Below are 18,290 nucleotides of genomic sequence, written 5' to 3'. Positions count from 1 at the left end.
ATATATATATATATATATATATATCATGTGTCATAAATTTTTTTTTAATATATAAACATTTATAATTTATTTATTTTACATAAGAAATCAAATTTCAAAAACAGTTCAAATACATGTAAAACATTGAATGCATATCTCAAAAATTAATATACAACAAAATGTATTTGAACTATTTTTAAGTTGTATTTGAAATGAATCATAGATGTATTGAAAATGTATTTGAAATTAACTCATTGATTTAATGCGAGATTAACTCATCGTATTTGAGACAAACGTGCAGGTGCTTTGCTGATGCTAATGTGCCGATGTACCGACGCAAAATTGACAAATTGATGTAAAACTGACATTCTGACGCATTTCAACAGCTGATGTGGGACATAATGTCATTTTTTTTCATTGGAAGAGTAGAAATGTAAAAAATAAAAAAATATCAAATTGATATATATATATATATATATATATATATATATATATATATATATATATATATATATATTTAGAATATAAATTGTCATTTTTAAATAATTTCAAATACTAAATTTATAATCAGCCCGAAAGAAAAAAGAGCAAATTATTATCACACTCCTCACATTTAACATAATTTACAGTTTAGTTTCTCTTTTTTAAAAATCAAACGGTATGACCCTTCACTTTTGTTTCTGTCAACCATTTAACCATTCCATCTATTTTTGGTATTAGTTAACGAAGTCAACAAAATTATATGGTCCCCTATTTTTATTTTGTTTCAATGATTTGACCCTTTACTTTTATTTTTGTCAATAATTTTATCCCTCATATTTGAAAATTAATTTACTCTTAAATTCTTTGACTTCGTTGACTAACACCAAAAATGGACGAGGGATTAAACTGTTGATAAAAATAAAAATGTGGAGCTATATAATTTAATTTTTAAACAGGAGAGACTGAAATGTAAATTATGTCAAATGCGAGGAGCTCATAGTAATTTGCTCAAGAAAAAAGCAAACATTTTTACATGCTCCGCCTAACTGAACAATTCTCACCAAAAGAGCACCTCTCCTTTTGCTTTTTCCTCCATAACTAAGCACCTCTAACCAAAAAACCTCTCCAAATTCATTCTAATTTCCAAACTCATCCCTCGATTGCCACGTATCTTCTCTGCGCATTCCACCTCTTATTCTACGGCAGATCGCGATCCGCTTCTCATTTCACGGGTCGGGTCAACCTGCTTCTTATTTCATCGGCGGAGGGGGGTATGTTCAAATCGCACCTGCTCAACTCAGAAACCCTAGCTGCTCCGTATTTTGAAGGCAGTAGCTTCTGTTCTCCGTGCACTGAGATTAAGCTTGTCTGATTTTCAGTAGGTGTGTATATGTGTCACTCAATCATTTCTGTTTTGTTTTAATTAATTAGCAGTGTTATTGATAAATATTTGTGAATTTATTTATTTATTACTTGCTTACTTTGCTCAGCTCTAGCTGTCAATGGACTGGTTATGTTAATTGTGGTTTATTTGGAATTAATCATGTGTAATAACTTTTCATTTCTATTTAATTGAAGACTCAAGTCTTTATTGTGTTTCTCTTAAAGCTGAAACTTGAAAGACTTCAATTGTAGTAACTATGAGCTTTAGAACATGAAAATTTGTCTAAATAAAGTGCAATTGTATTTAATTCTTGCCTTTTTTAGACTTCCACAAGATGCATGCTAGACATCGGAATCCGGGAAATGGTTACAGGTCTAATTCTATGGGGATGGGGATGGGTGGCTCAAGGATCTCCCCTGATAATTCAGCTCGAGGACGTGGCTTTTACAATTCTGAATACAGAAGTTTCAATAATCGTGGCTTTGGCCGTGCCATGGGCCACCCCAAATCTTTTCAACAACCACCTCAGCCACCACCGCGCAGAGGAGATATATTGATGGAAGCGGGTAGACTTGCAGCTGAATATTTAGTTTCCAAGGGATTGTTACCTCAGGATGCGGTGTCTTGTAAATGGCAGAATGGCGATTCAAAGAAGCACGTTGTTGGTGACAGTATGGATATTAGGCTACAAGACGAATTTAACCAGGAGGGTCGAACGTCTGCTCATTCCCGTCTAGGTAGTGGTGCTTCTGATGCAGGTATAGGAAGGAGAAGGTATTTTGATGACTTTAATTTGAGGAATAACGTGAAAGGAAGGAGAAGAGGAGAGTATTTCAATCGAAATTATAGCTCAGAGTGGGGTGGTAGAGAATATGGGAGGAGTGCGACGAGTTTAGATAGAAACAGGGTATCTCCTGATGTGGAGGGAGAGGATGATACTGTCTCTGGACATTATGACGATCAGCACGCTGGTGAAGATGTATGTGAGGGGATGCAGACATCTGGCCTGAACGGTTCAGTTCCAGAAAGTGGGGAAGCAGCTGGCACAAATTCATCTGCGGAGTTTAACAATTCTGACGAGATGGGTTCCAAGACAAGTTCGTTTAGTGGTGGAAAAGATGAGCCTGTGGAACCTTGCAAGCCATCCGATGATTCCTCAAAGTTGATATCTGAGAATGACGTGAAGAAGGACAGCAATGATAAACATGAAATTGATAAACTGGTTGGTCCTAAGGACTTATTTACCCAGGAATCTGCAGTGGAAGGCGAGCTCTCAGGCAAGCATGGATCTGATTTACTAACATTATGTAATTTTGCTAAGGTTCCAACCAGAACAAGGTCTGCAATGACATACAAAGTGTCCAAGGTTGACCAAGCTCCTAATGCTGAAGAGGGAAATGTGTCTGATGGGTCTTTGAAAGGATCTGAAATGGCTGCTGACAGTGGCAGCCTTGATTTTGCAACAGCTTATCATCTGGCTAACACGAATGATTCAAAAATCCCCGCTCCTGAAATATCTAAGACACTATCTGCACACTCCGCTGGTGATGTAGGAAAATCAGGCTCCACAAGTGGTACAGGGCAGATTAAATGCATGAGGTCTCAATCCTTTCCTGACAGAGCTTTCATGCTTGAAGAACAGCAATCAAGCTCAGGGGTTCCAGGTTTTGGAAGGTCCATCTCAATCAAAGAGAGGGGTGAGAAACGAGCAGCAGAAGAGAGTGATGCGATTGAAGCAACAAAGAAACCCAGAGAATGGTTTGCATCTTTGGTTAATACACGCAGTGATCATCTTCAGCTTTCTAGTCCAAGTCAAAATCAAGGTAGCTCACAAGAGAGAGCTTCTACTGATCAGCAGGTTTCTGTAGCTGCCAGTCAAGGTAGTCTGGTTAATTGTCATCAATTTGTAAAGACTGGTGGTGATTCATGTAATGAGCATGCAGAAGAGAAGCAACTTTTTCCAAGTTCTTTTAAGATCTGTGACCTCAATCTAATGGAAGTTTCTGAGATGAATGATAGCCTCTGTAATGATGCAATTCTAATGCACCCAACTATAGCAATAAGTAAAACGGAAGCAGCACAGGTTGATATTGGTTTGTCCATGAGTAATGCCAACCTGACTGATGTATATCCTAGATATGCGAATAGTGGCAAAAACATTGAAGTCATTGATTTAGAGAACGATTCAATCCCCGAAGAAAGGGATTTTGACATTTCACAGAGAAAGTAAGTTCCTCTTTTGCTTACCTTTCCATTTATTTTACATGTTCGCTACATCTAAAACAAAAAGAAAATTGAGAAGCATCATCGACATTTCTCATATTAAGCTTTGCTCTTTTTGTCATCTTCATCAGCAATGCTACTATGAAAGTAGCTGTATAAGCTTCTTCATTATAGTCTCCACTCTCTAGTATGCAATATGCAACTGCTAGTTCTAAGATTTTGTCTTTTCTCTTATCCGTCTCAACTTTTTCTACTATTCAGGGAAACAGCATTTTCCGGCCCGGAGGGATTTCCTAATCGTGCACAAAATGCTGGCGAGGATACTGATGTTCAAGATAACTATGATGGTCTGATTTCGGAGTTCCTTACCACTATTTCAAATACTTCAGAGCCAGAGGATACAACTCCTCTGCAAAATGAGATTGGCCTACATAATGGAGAGGTACCACAGAAATATGCTGCCCATGATACATTAGTTTCTATAATCTCTCACCTAAATTTTGATGAGATTTATAATTGATCATCTTCTTTCAATTGGAAATAAAATGTTGACAGATGATGGGTTTGTTAGTTTTCAACAGATCGAAAGACAAAAGTAACTTATATTACTAATTTTTCACTATATATGCACTCGATGCTTACAGTGCTCTTATTATTCACGTCACGCATATCAAATACTTCTCTAAATGGCGCTTCTATGCAGATGAGAATTTAAGACTGTTCATATCCGTGCAGTTTTTTTTATCTTTCTATATTCACTTATTATTAGTAATTGATACACACATGAACAAGTTCTCCTTATTCATGTGTAACTTACTTATCCTGGTGATTTCAGGGTACTCTTGGGGATGATGACTCGATCTACATGTCTCTGGGAGAAATACCATTAAGTATGCTAATATTTAGTCTCCTGGTTTATTTACTTATAAATTTATAGTAGATGTGGTAGACCTGTCTGATATGCTGCTTAAATAGTATGTTAGTGGATTATATGCTCTCGATTAAGATCAGGCGATCTATTAAGTATTTGTAGAATACTGTTTGTTAAAAAACGCGCATAAAATAAATGGGTGATTAATTTGTTCTGATAGCTGAAAATTCGTTCAGGTCTTAGAAGAGAACATCCAGATTTAGGTTTGAGGGTATGAACTTTAAGAACATGGGGATTTGGTGATGTCTAGTGTTGCATTGGACACCACTAGAAGTATGTAAGATTCTTTTGGTGGCCTGCATTTCTTATAAGCATTCTGCATTTCAACTCATTCTTTCTCTTAAGGAAGCTGTATCTTTAGTCTGTTTTCTTTGTTGTATAAGATTCTGTAATTTCTAGATCATATATTTCTGAACAAGGAAAATTTATTTGGAAAAAGCATGTGTTGGATTGCTGGTGCTACTACCTGCAAATTGATGAACTAATTTGTGACTGCAAAGAACCTGCCAAAATTATATTAGGCATGATGCATATGTTCACTTTATCATCGACAGCGTACAAAATACAATTAGCGGCTTGCATCGTGCCCCCTTTTATTTATATATGAGTCATTAAGCATCTTTTTGTACAAGTGTTAATGTTTGAAGCATACGGGAAGATCCTGTCATGAACTGTTTGTATTTTGTGATAGGCTTTATACCAGCGTGGGAACAGCCAACGCCACAGAAGTATGGGAAGCCATTTTGATCTGGAAGATGGTAGAATATGCGGGCCATGTTGCTTTCTGAGAATCTTTTCCGGCGGTGCTGCTGTGCTAGTGTTTGAAGGAAAATTATGTATTTATGGAGAGGTATGAAAAGTTATGTATTTATTATGTAAGCTTGCGTGTTCTACCAAGAATGGGAAATGGTAAAGTTCACACCAAAAATCTGTATTTTTTTTAACAAATAGATGTGTGAACTATTCTCCACTGGTTTGGCCTAAATATGTAAAGGTAGGAATTCTTATTCAGAGTCTGGCTTGTAATGTAAGTATAGTGGCAAATGTAGTGAGGTTGATTGTTTTTATTTTTTATTTGTCCCTTTTCTTGTCTTACTTTTTTTTTGTTTCACTCTTTGACCCACCCTCAAACCCTGAGGTAATATTTACTGATTGTCATTTAATACTCTTCTATTGATTTTTTTCAATATTCTATTTATTATTTTCAATTTTATAACAAAAAGATTTAGCTTTTTTGTTGTTTTTATTAGAAATTGCCGATGCAATGATCATGAAAGCCTTGAACGTTTGTTAATTTATGTTTATTAAATTGAGTTTTTAAACTTCTAATTTTATCATTCGTAACTCCGTTAAATTATAAAATTGAACTCTCACAATATATGTTGTGGATTCTTCAATTTTAATCTTAATTTAATTAACTTTCTTTAGTTTATATTTTCCTAATATTTAACTTTTTGATAAAAAAAGACCATAAATTGAAATTAAAACATGTCTTTATTGGAAATTAAACAAAAAAGAACAGCGAAAATCACCAAAATTCTTGTCATGAACTGTATACATTATTACGAAGATCATTAATTAATTATTAATGTTCTTACATGGCTAATAAAGCTTCACAGAATCATTTACAGTTGCAGTTTTAGTTAAAATGAAGACTGAAAAATGGAGCAGATCATATATTTTCCTTGGCATAATTCATAAGCACTAATAAGAAAATGTTTAATCACTCAACAAATATATTAGTACAAAACATTATCCACAATTCTTATAGAAAAATAAAATTTCTAGGATACACGATAATGTTGCAATTTAGTAACCAGCATGTTAACTAGAGTTTGACCTAGGCAAAGAAGCAGAAGCAGAAGAAGAGTTGATAAACTCAATGCAGTCTTCTATGGCTTTGCTTCTGTGAGTATCAGTTGCAGCTATAAATGACTTCGATCTTCCTGATGAAGAAATTTCACATGACGATCTCCTCCATAAACATAGAGTACTAGCTATTTTACAACGAACATGCTTGAGAAAATTCAATGGCGACAGTTCTGATAATTTCGGCAGTTTGAATCCATAGCACCCGGTAAACACCCTGTTCCCATCATTTCTGCTGGTGGATTTTTGCTTCCGAGAACCAGTTTTCTTGCTGATATAACTTATCTTCTTCACTTGATTCGTTCTTGTCGACATGAGCCTGCTTCTCTAATCATATAGAGAAAGAGCATATATCACGAATATAAAGCAAAAACGCAGTTACGGAGATCTGACATATAAATAATTAAGCTTTAAGCCTTTTGAAATAATATGTACTTCACTGTAGCTATTACAAAGACAAGCAGTTTGATGCCAAAGCAAACAGAAGAAATCAAAATGGAAAAAGAAGACAGCAGAAATGATTGTCCTAAAATGCAATGTCCAAAATTTTCTTCTATCAAAAAAAGTTGGTTTCTATTTGTACATTTTGAAGAAAACATTTCACATTCAAAAAGAAACATGCATAAGAACAGGGATTTGATTTTCTTCAAGAAACATATAAGCAAAACATGACAGATACAGCAAGATGCTCCTGCAACAAAACAAATGAGAGATAGAGCCTATATAGGTCTAATATTAATTGAGTGGGGACAAAGAATGGCAAATTTTAGATGTGAACAACAAATGCACCCACACGAGGGCTATTAAGTGTCAACACAATCACATGGTTGCATCTACCAGGAACGATTTTGACAGCAGTGGGCTCTCTCAAGCAATGCCTTCCGAAATGAGTTGAAAAGACACAAAGTTCGCCACATTTCAATAAGATTTTTTTTACTTAGCTTCTAAACGAAGCTCTTTCAGAGCCTTTATGCACTCGATGATCCAAAGGAAGAAAAGACGGGTAATATTTCCTTTTGTTCGGTGAGCACCTTTTGGTAAAGTCTTTTTGACTAGTGATACCATTTACACGAGATAGACATACCTCTTCCTTAATCAAGAATCACGATCCAATCCTTGGTCCTGGTATACCATAATATGGACCAATAGTGGCAGCACGGAACCAGAAAACCAAGAGAGGAAGGCGAATACTCAGTAAGGGAGTGTGGGGAACAAGGGAAGGCCAATTACTATTTCGGTGGCGGATAAGACATATAAAAGGGAAGAAAAGGGTGTAAAGAGGGAAAATAATACCAAATACTCGATAGTCGGGGAAGGGGCAGCCACCCACCCTGCCCCCTACCTAGTTCTGCCCATGCATACAAGTTTTATAGGTGAGTACATACCGATTATAAAGTTGAGTATCAGACAGGTCCAACGAAAACAGAAGGGCCTAAATTTCCTACCATGAAGTTCTCAAAATCAGACAACCTTTCATATCGATGAACAAGAATAATATTAGAAAACATACAGCACATAAAAGAGAAACAACCATTTACCTTATCATGATAAAAAGTTGCATTATGATTGCATATATACGTCCAAAGAACATACGATAACTAGCTAGCTGGATAGTCTATGACTGATGCATGACATTTGCAGTAATAAAAGAAATCTTACTGGCATATCATTTTAATTACTGCAGAGTTCCATATAGGGCTCAAAACTGCCATGTTCAAGTTTGATCGTGCTGCAGATTGACATACCTCTTTTTCCCTTTAAATTTTCCGTCCTTCACAGTGAAATCAACTAGTAAAGCATTCAAATGTCATGACTTGGCAAGATAATGATCTTTGAAGGGAAAGCTTTGATGCAAATGACCATGAATTTAGAACTATATCATTGAAAGTTATAATAACAACCCATTTACTATAAAATAAACAGTCAACATTAAAACAAACAATACAGACAAATAATCTATCACATTCAAATTATCAAGCTTACTAAATTATCCAAACATAAGAAAATTTGAGAAATAGACAAAGAATATTACCAAGCGACATCAAGTATAGTTTAGAAAGAAGTGAAAAAAATTATGCTGCATGGAAGACTATCAAAATATGCATTCTGGTTAACCTATATCCTCCTTCCTCCATAATACAGGGAGATCAGAAGCAGTGATCTAGGCAAGACTATTGACAATATTCAGTTCTTAAAAAGTGCACTCATATAGGGTATAACCAAAATGTGATCCATCAATTGCAGACTGATGCATAATTTCAGATTTGTAATAATGAAATGTTGTTATAACTAAAGAATCCAGTTTCTACAATGCAGGGCAAAACATCCAAGAAAATCAACAACAGAAGGCGCAGCTGCATTTCTCCACTTTTCGACCATAGTTTTAACAACCAACAACTTTAATTTTACTCTAAGAAAAGTCCATAATCCATGTCTACACTTCTCTGTTATAAGATTGTACATCAAATAAAACCTTTGCCAACAGTTTCATTAAGTCATTGGTTTCCAAACAAATGATATGGAAGTAACACAAAAATAGAAAAAGAAAAATAACAAATAATGTCAAAGAAGAGGGGGGAAAATTGTTCAAGAATAAAATTCTCTTGATTTCATATTTGCATTTCAAGTAAAAATACAATATATCTAAAGACAAGTCCTATCACACATTTGAACAATCAAAGCCTAAAAAAAATCAATCTTTCTTATTCATGAGAAGCAAAACTTCTCCACTCTGACCAATAATGTAATCCAAGAATTCCTTAACCTCAATAATATCTTGAAAAGCCACAGGCTCTTTAAGATCACTATCTAAATTATACCAAATTCCACAAATTTTTCTCAATGCAACCCAATGCCTACTCTTCCACAACCCACCATACCTTCTAACATGAACATTAAGCATAGTACCAAACATGTCATCACTATCAAGATCAATGGAAGAAGCCCCGTTTCGTCGGTCATGCCAGATTACAGTCTTACCCTTTTCTTCAAGGGCAGATATTAGAACATTGATGTCATAGTTTCCTGTAAGAGAATTATGATGAGGCTTGAAGACCATAGATAAAGGTGTCCACTTCTGCTTGTCTGGACATTCTGAAACTAGTTTTTCAGCAATTGAATCCAAGAATGGTCTTGTAAACTCGTCTTTTTGCTGAAATTAATCACATGGGTAGTCATTAATTTGTGTGATTAACGATAAATTTAGTAAATTTAAATTGAAAGGAAAAGTTTTGAATTACCTGGAAGAGATTGTTGAGGGCATGCAGTAGACAAAATTGTAATCTTTGCTTCTCGTGATAGATTGGGGGATTGTTGCTCTCCATTTTCGATTCTTATTTTATTTTCTTTGACAAGATTTTATTGGGGTTTTCTGTTAAAGTGGGATTATTTATTATATACTGTATTTTGGAATCCAAACGACGTCGTTTATCCGGGCACATGTCCAGTAATTCAGAACTCGATAAGACTGACAATTATGTTCATTACAGTAATCAAGTGCAAAGATATTAGTATGGCATTACATGTGTTGCGAATAATGATATTAGTCGTCGTTTTTTAGCTTAGAGGTAGCACCGATATGTACACGGAAAAACGGAACATTTGGACACGGACTCCCAGAGCTCAGGCGGATACGGACACAACGAAATAATATGTAAAAAATAAAGTTCCAAACGAAACGTCAAGCTTCCGAAACGTTTCCGAAGGTTGACAGATTGAATGAAGTGAATCTGTTAGCCACAAGAATCCGCATTTGCAAACTCAATATAATAATTTTAAACTGGAATTCTTAAGCAATTGATGAACACATTCAATGCAAGAGTTGAAGAATCATCATCATCATCATTATCATGATCAAGAAATATAAATGGAGAGACAGAATACAAAGATTACATAGAATGATATTAAAACATATATATGTATTTCCTCATTTCTTGGCGAAAAGTCCACCGAAGCCGCCTCCCTCGCCGCCATTCTTCTTCTTTTGAGGAACAGAGACGGAGTTCTTGCGGCCAGAGGCGGTGCCGCTAGTCTTCTCCTCGACTTTCTTGAGAATAGGATCAGTCTCATAGAACTGGTCTTCTTTGGTTAAACTGCCAAGAATAAAGTCAAGCAAACTTTTCTCTTCTTTACCGCCACCGGCTCCTTTCGCCGCCGTTGCTGCAAACACTCTTACACTAGGAGTAGCAAACGCGATTGGTAGAGCAGCCATTGTTGTCTCTGAGTTTTTTTTTTTTGAAAATTTTGAAAGGATAGTGCGAAATAATTATGGATGGATGTAATATATTTATTTTTAGCCGTCGGATTAGTGTTAAGAGATGGAGGAAGTGTTTGTGCCACGAGCTCACTTCAACTGCCTTATCTTCATCGCTTGTATTGTATTTTTATTATTTTTGGGAAATTATCCAAAATCATACTATATGGATGTGGATTTGACATGTGTCATGATAATGCATGACTTATTTTTTGGGTAATTTTCATAACTCCAATTTTTATTTTGTATGAGTATTGTCCCTAATGTCATTCTACTTTCATTAATATTAAGATTTTAATAATTTAAATTTTATTTTAAGAACTTAAGCATTCTTTTAATAATAACTAAAGGATATATATACAAAAAATAATAAGTTGAACAGTTTTTCATCAATGGCAAGCTATGCCAGCTGGACTACCCTCCTATGATTACTCTCATCTTCTTTTCCTCTAAAGTTTTTTCTATTTTAGTTTGTAATAATAAAATTTCGGACATCTAAATGGTATAATAAGAAAATATTATATGTTTTGTAGTTTTTCAATTAAAAATTATTGATCTATATATGCGTAAAATGCAATTATATTGGACAGACAAACGAAAGTCGTGAATGTAATAAATATTTGCTAACAACACATAAGCAATATTTGATAAAACAATTACGTTTGTAAATTTTATTTTTACATTAAGGTGTCGTTGACGTGTATATATCTTTATATTTGTAATTTTTCTTTACTTATCATGTTGCATTGTTAGTGTCTACAGGTCAAATTTTTAGACGAAAAAGCTGCTAAATTAATGATAATTAAGAATTTTACTATTACAAATTCAAATAAAAGGATTTTAGTAAAAAGAGATGAAAGTTTAAGTGAAAATTATCCCCAATTTTGGTTGTTTCCATGTGCATTGAAGGTATTGGCATTACTTATCGGAAGAAAAATAGTTGCTAGGTGATTTGGGACTTGTAACTGAGCAGCTAAATTCAAAGGGGTTGGTGAAAGTTTCCTTGAGAAAGGGCAAAAAGAAAGTTTTAATTTCTTCCAATAGGTATTTCTTTTGCTTAATTAGGATGAATAAACACTTGGCAGTCAAATTAATTTCCTGCTTAGGTCTAAGCAATGCATATTTTAGAACAAAATATGTTTTGTCATAGTGGTTAAACCCACTCTAACTACTTTTCATCCTTATTAGTCAGCAACCTCTCGCTTGCTGCCAAGAACATTTTGTGTCACTCACCACGTTTCTTTGCTAACATGCATGCATGTCATACGCTAATGAAAATAACCCTCAAACTATATTTTGGGGCTCTATATTTTGAGACTTTTAAAACAGCAAGTGTAGGACTCAGATTATTATTATTGTCATAAACCAATCATATGTTATTTTAATTTTAGTTAAAAAGGGTTCTATATTTAAAGGAACCAATAAAAATACAAATAAATAAACAAATCCACTTTTGACAATTAAATGAAGAAGAAACACGAGTAGCTGATTTAAACCCGTTGCAGTAGACTTACGGCAACGGTTTTTGTACATTAAACAACATTTATCACTATTGCCGAAAATAACTTATGTGGTAGTGGTTGAAACATTTATACAGTCGCCAAATATATATTTTTTACAAAACAGTTACCGATGTTTTATTTGTTATATTTTAGTAACTGAAATTTATTATATTTTGTTCAATAATAAAAAAAATTAGCCATTAAACTTCAGTCAATAATTGCTTATGTGGCCGACAGATATTGCCGGATATCTAATTTACTACGTAGGTAATTCGTCGGCCATGTAACATTGGCTGGAATCGATAGTTATTAAAAAATAAAAGTCCAGTTACCGAAACATATAAAGTGAAATTTCGGTAACTATTTTGTATAGTTAATTAATCAACTTAGTCATACAATTTTGTTGTATATTCTTGAACACAGTTCATATTAACCCAACATCGCACACTATTATAATTTACAAATTTTCTCAACAACCTCTTCCTATAATCTTTCTTTCAAATCATATATAAACACCATTACATGATACATCTCTCATTAAAACATACATTTACCAAATTAAACATCACAGAATCACTTGTAATATATGGAAACCCTAGTTTTCTTTTTCACAGTAGCAGCTGCTACATCTGCTTACTATCTCCTCTGGTTCTATCTTCTTGCTCGCAAACTCACCGGCCCTAAAGCATGGCCTCTCGTCGGAAGCCTGCCTCTTCTTTTCAAAAACAGGCATAACATCCACGATTGGATCGCTGCGAATCTCCGCGCAACTGGTGGCGCGTCAACTTATCAAACATGCACTATACCTCTTCCTTTCTTGGCACGCAAGCAAGGGTTTTATACTGTCACTTGCCATCCGAAAAACCTGGAGCATATTCTTCGAACCCGGTTCGATAACTATCCGAAGGGTCCTCATTGGCAGACAGCATTTCATGATCTTTTAGGTCAAGGAATCTTTAATAGTGATGGAGAAACTTGGCTTATACAGCGTAAAACCGCTGCTCTTGAGTTCACTACTCGAACTTTAAGACAAGCTATGGCTCGGTGGGTGAACCGGACAATCAAGAATCGGTTATGGAGCATTTTAGATAAATCAGCTAATGAGAAAATCTCAGTTGATTTACAAGATTTGATGCTGAGATTGACTTTTGATAATATTTGTGGATTAACCTTTGGGAAAGATCCACAAACTCTTTCAAAAGAATTTCCTGAAAACCCATTCTCCATAGCTTTTGATACAGCTACTGAAGCTACTCTTCAGAGGCTTCTTTATCCTGGTTTTCTATGGAGAATTGAGAAGTTTTTTTGCATCGGATTAGAGAGGAGACTCAAGAAAAGCATACAAGTTGTTGAAAATTACATTGATGAAGCAATAACAGCACGTAAAGAGAATCCATCGGATGATTTACTTTCAAGATTCATGAAAAAAAGAGACGTTGATGGTAATCTTTTTCCCATCTCAGTTCTTCAAAGAATTGCTCTCAACTTTGTGCTAGCCGGCCGCGACACGTCATCAGTTGCTATGAGCTGGTTCTTTTGGCTGGTGATGAACAACCCTGAAGTTGAAGGGAAGATTATCACTGAAATCACAACTGTGCTTAAAGATACACGTGGAGATAACAGTGAGAAGTGGATAAATGAGCCGTTAGATTTTGATGAAGCAGATAGGTTGGTGTATCTGAAAGCCGCATTAGCTGAAACACTGCGTTTATACCCATCAGTACCTCAAGATTTCAAGTATGTTGTAGCAGATGATACTTTGCCGGACGGCACATTTGTACCGGCGGGTTCGACTGTCACATATTCTATATATTCTGTCGGTAGGATGAAGAGTATATGGGGAGAAGATTGCATGGAATTTAAGCCGGAAAGATGGCTGTCGCCGGAGCAAAACAGATTTGAACCGCCGAAAGATGGGTACAAATTTGTGGCGTTTAATGGTGGACCAAGAACTTGCTTAGGTAAAGACTTGGCTTACTTGCAAATGAAGTCTGTTGCTTCAGCTGTACTGCTCCGTTACCGGTTAACTTTGGTTCCCGGCCACCGTGTGCAGCAGAAGATGTCTCTTACATTGTTCATGAAGAATGGTCTCCGTGTGTTGTTGCATCCTCGTGTTCTTGCATAAACAATTGCTTTCATTGGTTGGCTTCTCTTCCGGTTTCTCAACTGTGCATTAATTGGTTGCTTTACATGGAGACAGGGGTAACATAGTAATTCACCTATACATATAATCCCCTGTTTTTTTTTTATGTTTATTCATATTTGTTTTACAATTGCTCATATAGATATCGATTGTCTTGTAATGTTTTGTTTTGTTTTGTTTTTTTATGTTTGGCCACATGTTTAAGAGACTAATTAATAAAAAATAAATTATGGTATTAATTTCCCATGCAAGTTCAGGGTAAATTGATACAAAAGTAGTTAGTATTGATTACAAGATTTACAAGAAGTGGAGAGATACTTTACAAATGTATTTTTGCTAGATTGAAATGAAATGTATGCAGCAATTTTATGAAATGTAACTTGCCTATCGTACCTAGAGGCTTGAACTACTACATGCATGTTCAACATTAGAGCTCAATAATGGCATTGCAGAAAATTTGCCAAATCTTTGAAGCTCAAAAATTATGAACAATGGCTCTTACTTTACCCTGTAATTATATTCTGTAATCAGCAATTCCAGGAATTACTGTGTCGGGTTGTGTATGAATACGGAAGATCAACTCGAAACAGAGTTAATCCACTATTTTCTCACCAGTTGAAAACAGGTTCCAGATAACAGTTCCAACCAAGTATAGCCCAACTGAAACCTTGAATACATCATCCCAGGAACCTGTACAAATTAACCAAATATATATTCATTAATCGTTCATTTACATTCTGAATTTCCCAAGTTATGAAAAAACAGCCGTTGGACTAAATTTAATTTTCTCAAAAAAATTCAACAGAGGCTTGAAGGTGAAGGTAATTAATGCTTAACCAAGCAATATTACTATAAGTAAAAGCAGGCCAACTGTAAGACCTTTTCTTACCAGTTCTATTGAAATAAGTACCATTTCTTGCTAGGAAAGTTAATGTAAGTAACCTTGGTTTCTAAAACTTGGTGATAGGAAACATTTTACTAATTTCAAAGAAGGATTAAGGTTAAAATATCAATATGACCATATTCCAAATTTCACCACTACTATATGTAATAGTTTTATTAGAACTGAATTTTTTTTTTGCAGCGGCAACTTTTTCGTTGCCTTAATATATCATTGCAATGTTTTGAAACTCCTAAACTGACATTTCTAAAGCCACATTATATAATAGTGAAGGACTAGGACTAAGTTGTATAAAAATACCATGTTGCAAGATGTAACCAGTAGCTGCAGTTCCAAACACCCCAGCTAGCACTCCAGCAGTATTGGACAGACCAAGCAACACTCCCTGAAACATAATCACAATGAAATTCATAAGTGAAACTAAATAAGGGAAATCTACATATGAATGTTCATTAGAATCAGTGCTTACAGAATATCTGGGAGCAATATCTTGGTGATTTGAATATAGACCAGACTGGGAAAATGCATCAGTTCCCTATTCAAGTATACCGAAACAAGTTAACTAACGCAGCCAAAAAAGAAAAGAAAAGAAAAGGAGAAAGAAGTATACCTGGCTACATGCCATGCATAATACAGCCATTGCAGGAGAATGAACATGGCTCAACTGAGTTAGGAAAAAAGCAGGGCCAAGAAATCCAATTGATTGCATGATCTGCGAAGGAATGCCGAATTGAATGAAGAGAGCAATGCACTGCCATTTCCATCATGTCATAATCTAGAAACCGAGTAATACCTTGCGCACTGTTGTCACAGATAACCCTCTGCTCACTAGTGTATCAGCTATCCACCCTCCAAGATTTGCAGAAAATGCCATTGTAAGCCAGGGCAGAACACATAAAAGTCCAGATTCTGTAAGATTGAACTTCAGGACCTATATGATCAGAATCAGACAAAAAAAATAAGAAACTACTGGAAGAAAAGGTTCCAGGAGACGTATGATAATCATGAACAGCATCTTCTCTTTTATGATTTGTCAATAACATATAGTGACCCAAAAAATGTAGTCATTGTGATTGAAAAGTTACTAGCAGAAATTGGCAAGAAGAACCACTAGATTAGTACAATAACCAAATACTTTAGATAGAAAAGTCCAACAGATACCTAAACATTATGACGCATTCTAACTTCTAACTGCTAGGAATGCTTACTTGGTGATAATATGTTGGCATCCATGTTAGAAGAATAAATGTACCCCAGTTGTGACAGAAGTGACACACTATTAGAGCCCAGACAGGAGGTTTTGACAAGATTAGTCCCCAAGGTATCACTTTAACTGGTTCCTTGCAAGCACTGTTTGCAACAATCAGCTGTTTTTCTGCTGGCCGCAGCTGAGGATCGTCAAGAGGCGAACTCTTTGCCTATTAAAAGAAATTACCTTATTTAGCAACAAAAAGTTCCCTATTTAACTTCTTGAATCTTGCAAAATAATGATGCCAATGAGAGAAGTCACAGCATTCTATCTATCTAATACCAGCGGAATTTACCTTATTTAGCCATACAACAATCCAAACAGTGCCGAGAGAACCAAAGGAGTAAAAGACTGATGGCCAACCATATTCATGTATTAAAAACGGTGAGAAAGCAAGACCAGTGACTGATCCAAGGTACATGCCACTATACACCAGTGCCAATGATCTACTTCTCTCAGATACAGGAACCCATTTCGACAGAATGTTATTCATGGCAGGCATAGCAACACCCTGAAACAAAACCACACTAGATGAACCTAATTTCACTCTAAGAAACTTTATCCTTATCTATGTAATACAGAATTGGAAATGCTGAAATGACTTTTTATTTTTATTAAGATAGTTTAGAAATATAGTCTCGGAAAATAAAATGCCGAAACCTATGACTCAGACAAGTTTCCGTGCAACATAGACCATTGGTCATGTCCTCAACCTGCAGGCTGCAACTTATCGCTATAACACTTGCATATACCACATCTAGCAAGTTCTAGTAAAGATCTTACCTCACCAATCCCCATAAAAGCGCGAACGAAGAGCAAGAAAGGCAGCCCAACTTTAGCAGCAACTGGGGTAAGAATTGTTGCAATGGACCACCAAACCACTCCAAATCCCAAAACTAGCTTTCCTCCCACTTTGTCTGCCCATATCCCACCAGCAATCTGTCATCACCAGCTAATTAGCTAAGAAAATAAACATATGGTTCCATGTAAGTTTTAAGATATAACCTGAGTGAGGAGGTAGCCCCAGAAAAAAGAAGATTGAATCAAACCGACGGTGGCTGGGCTCCAATTGTACTCTGCAGACATGGGTAGTATGGCAATACTCATGTTTACCTGCCACACAGAATCTGTTCAAAATTGCTTTTAAGATTTGCAGCATATAGCCCATCACATATTTAAGCAATAATAAACATACTCTATCCATATTGCAAAGAAGAAACGCAGAGAAACACAGCAGCACAATGACCCAGCGTTTAGGGAACTCTTCCCACCAAGGAACATCACTTCCATCCGATACGACGTCGTTTATAGCATCCTCAGCCTTCACAGCTTTAGCCACAGAAGATTCCGATGATATTTCGCAACGCTCCGACTTAACATCTGCATATAGTCTCCCACATCTACTACTCCTTGAACTACTCCGAACATGAAGCCGAATTCGAATCCGAAAGTTCAAAGACTCCCGGCGGTTCAAGCCGGGAATTAGTAGGCTGATATGAGGTGGAAATGAGTTGGGGAGGCGAACGTAAGGAGCTAAAGTGAGAGCTCTCGCGTTCATGGTGAAGTCTATTGTTTCAAGGCAGCCTCGTCATCATCATCGTCGCCGGAGACGAAGTAATTAGATATTTGAATTTGAAGAATTGGAGGTATTTGGAAACAATTAGGGAGATATTTATTTAGTGGGGGTGGTAATGCTTTCTACACGTGGAGTTTTCTGGTTGAACAGGATGGATTTCGTGGTGACGGGGGAGAAGAAGAAATTGGCGGGTATCCATTATTAACAGAAAATGGTACCTTATGGGCTTCACCATTATGGCCCATCGGGAATCAAACATCTTTAAATCGGGCCCAAATAATAACACAAAGCCCAATATA

At 35.8% G+C, this 18,290-nt stretch overlaps 5 protein-coding genes across 6 annotated transcripts; 2 read left to right on the top strand and 3 right to left on the bottom strand.

The window, feature by feature from the left end:
• Positions 1-1,017: 1,017 nt before the first annotated feature.
• On the top strand, positions 1,018-5,566 carry LOC126686872 (uncharacterized protein At4g26450). Of its 2 annotated transcripts, none has more exons than XM_056106165.1 (5): positions 1,018-1,343; positions 1,669-3,571; positions 3,830-4,010; positions 4,404-4,458; positions 4,676-5,171. In XM_056106165.1, the coding sequence occupies exons 2-5, from the start codon at positions 1,680-1,682 to the stop codon at positions 4,714-4,716; spliced, it is 2,169 nt and encodes a 722-aa protein (XP_055962140.1). In that variant the 5' UTR covers positions 1,018-1,343; positions 1,669-1,679; the 3' UTR covers positions 4,717-5,171. The 2 variants fall into 2 exon arrangements, with proteins under 2 accessions (XP_055962140.1, XP_050237109.1); XM_050381152.2 differs by lacking the exon at positions 4,676-5,171 and adding an exon at positions 5,191-5,566 and having other exon boundaries at positions 1,019-1,343.
• A 3,384-nt stretch (positions 5,567-8,950) lies between these two features.
• Positions 8,951-10,064, bottom strand: LOC126686880 (josephin-like protein). The gene is made up of 2 exons (XM_050381162.2): positions 9,608-10,064; positions 8,951-9,519 (listed from the first exon to the last, which is right to left on the bottom strand). Exons 1-2 carry the CDS (start codon positions 9,689-9,691, stop codon positions 9,061-9,063), a joined length of 543 nt encoding a protein of 180 aa, XP_050237119.1. The 5' UTR covers positions 9,692-10,064; the 3' UTR covers positions 8,951-9,060.
• A 129-nt stretch (positions 10,065-10,193) lies between these two features.
• LOC126686881 (uncharacterized) lies at positions 10,194-10,720 on the bottom strand. Its single transcript, XM_050381163.2, has one exon. It carries the CDS (start codon positions 10,576-10,578, stop codon positions 10,294-10,296), a length of 285 nt encoding a protein of 94 aa, XP_050237120.1. The 5' UTR covers positions 10,579-10,720; the 3' UTR covers positions 10,194-10,293.
• Positions 10,721-12,657: 1,937 nt separating this feature from the next.
• On the top strand, positions 12,658-14,516 carry LOC126686876 (cytochrome P450 86A1). Its single transcript, XM_050381157.2, has one exon. The coding sequence runs from the start codon at positions 12,709-12,711 to the stop codon at positions 14,245-14,247; it is 1,539 nt and encodes a 512-aa protein (XP_050237114.1). The 5' UTR covers positions 12,658-12,708; the 3' UTR covers positions 14,248-14,516.
• Positions 14,478-18,066, bottom strand: LOC126686875 (sodium-dependent phosphate transport protein 1, chloroplastic). Its single transcript, XM_050381156.2, has 10 exons — positions 17,611-18,066; positions 17,421-17,528; positions 17,199-17,354; positions 16,711-16,926; positions 16,375-16,584; positions 15,960-16,097; positions 15,777-15,878; positions 15,636-15,701; positions 15,467-15,551; positions 14,478-14,955 (listed from the first exon to the last, which is right to left on the bottom strand). Exons 1-10 carry the CDS (start codon positions 17,971-17,973, stop codon positions 14,858-14,860), a joined length of 1,542 nt encoding a protein of 513 aa, XP_050237113.1. The 5' UTR covers positions 17,974-18,066; the 3' UTR covers positions 14,478-14,857.
• Positions 18,067-18,290: the final 224 nt, after the last annotated feature.

This window comes from Mercurialis annua, linkage group LG6 (genome assembly GCF_937616625.2).
Source record: "Mercurialis annua linkage group LG6, ddMerAnnu1.2, whole genome shotgun sequence".
NCBI classification, from domain to species: Eukaryota; Viridiplantae; Streptophyta; class Magnoliopsida; order Malpighiales; family Euphorbiaceae; genus Mercurialis; species Mercurialis annua.
This window is presented reverse-complemented; position numbering and strand designations above follow the sequence as displayed.

Excerpts from the sequence above, each read along its gene's own strand:
- LOC126686872 (XM_050381152.2), top strand. The coding sequence starts at position 1,680 with ATGCATGCTAGACATCGGAATCCGGGAAATGGTTACAGGTCTAATTCT. Across the intron at positions 3,572-3,829 it reads TTTGACATTTCACAGAGAAA|GGAAACAGCATTTTCCGGCC; the intron begins GTAAGTTCCTCT and ends TCTACTATTCAG. Across the intron at positions 4,011-4,403 it reads TTGGCCTACATAATGGAGAG|GGTACTCTTGGGGATGATGA; the intron begins GTACCACAGAAA and ends TGGTGATTTCAG.
- LOC126686876 (XM_050381157.2), top strand. The coding sequence starts at position 12,709 with ATGGAAACCCTAGTTTTCTTTTTCACAGTAGCAGCTGCTACATCTGCT.
- LOC126686881 (XM_050381163.2), bottom strand. The coding sequence starts at position 10,578 with ATGGCTGCTCTACCAATCGCGTTTGCTACTCCTAGTGTAAGAGTGTTT.
- LOC126686880 (XM_050381162.2), bottom strand. The coding sequence starts at position 9,691 with ATGGAGAGCAACAATCCCCCAATCTATCACGAGAAGCAAAGATTACAA. Across the intron at positions 9,520-9,607 it reads CCCTCAACAATCTCTTCCAG|CAAAAAGACGAGTTTACAAG; the intron begins GTAATTCAAAAC and ends GATTAATTTCAG.
- LOC126686875 (XM_050381156.2), bottom strand. The coding sequence starts at position 17,973 with ATGAACGCGAGAGCTCTCACTTTAGCTCCTTACGTTCGCCTCCCCAAC. Across the intron at positions 16,585-16,710 it reads TTGTTGTATGGCTAAATAAG|GCAAAGAGTTCGCCTCTTGA; the intron begins GTAAATTCCGCT and ends TTCTTTTAATAG. Across the intron at positions 14,956-15,466 it reads TGGTTACATCTTGCAACATG|GTTCCTGGGATGATGTATTC; the intron begins GTATTTTTATAC and ends TAATTTGTACAG.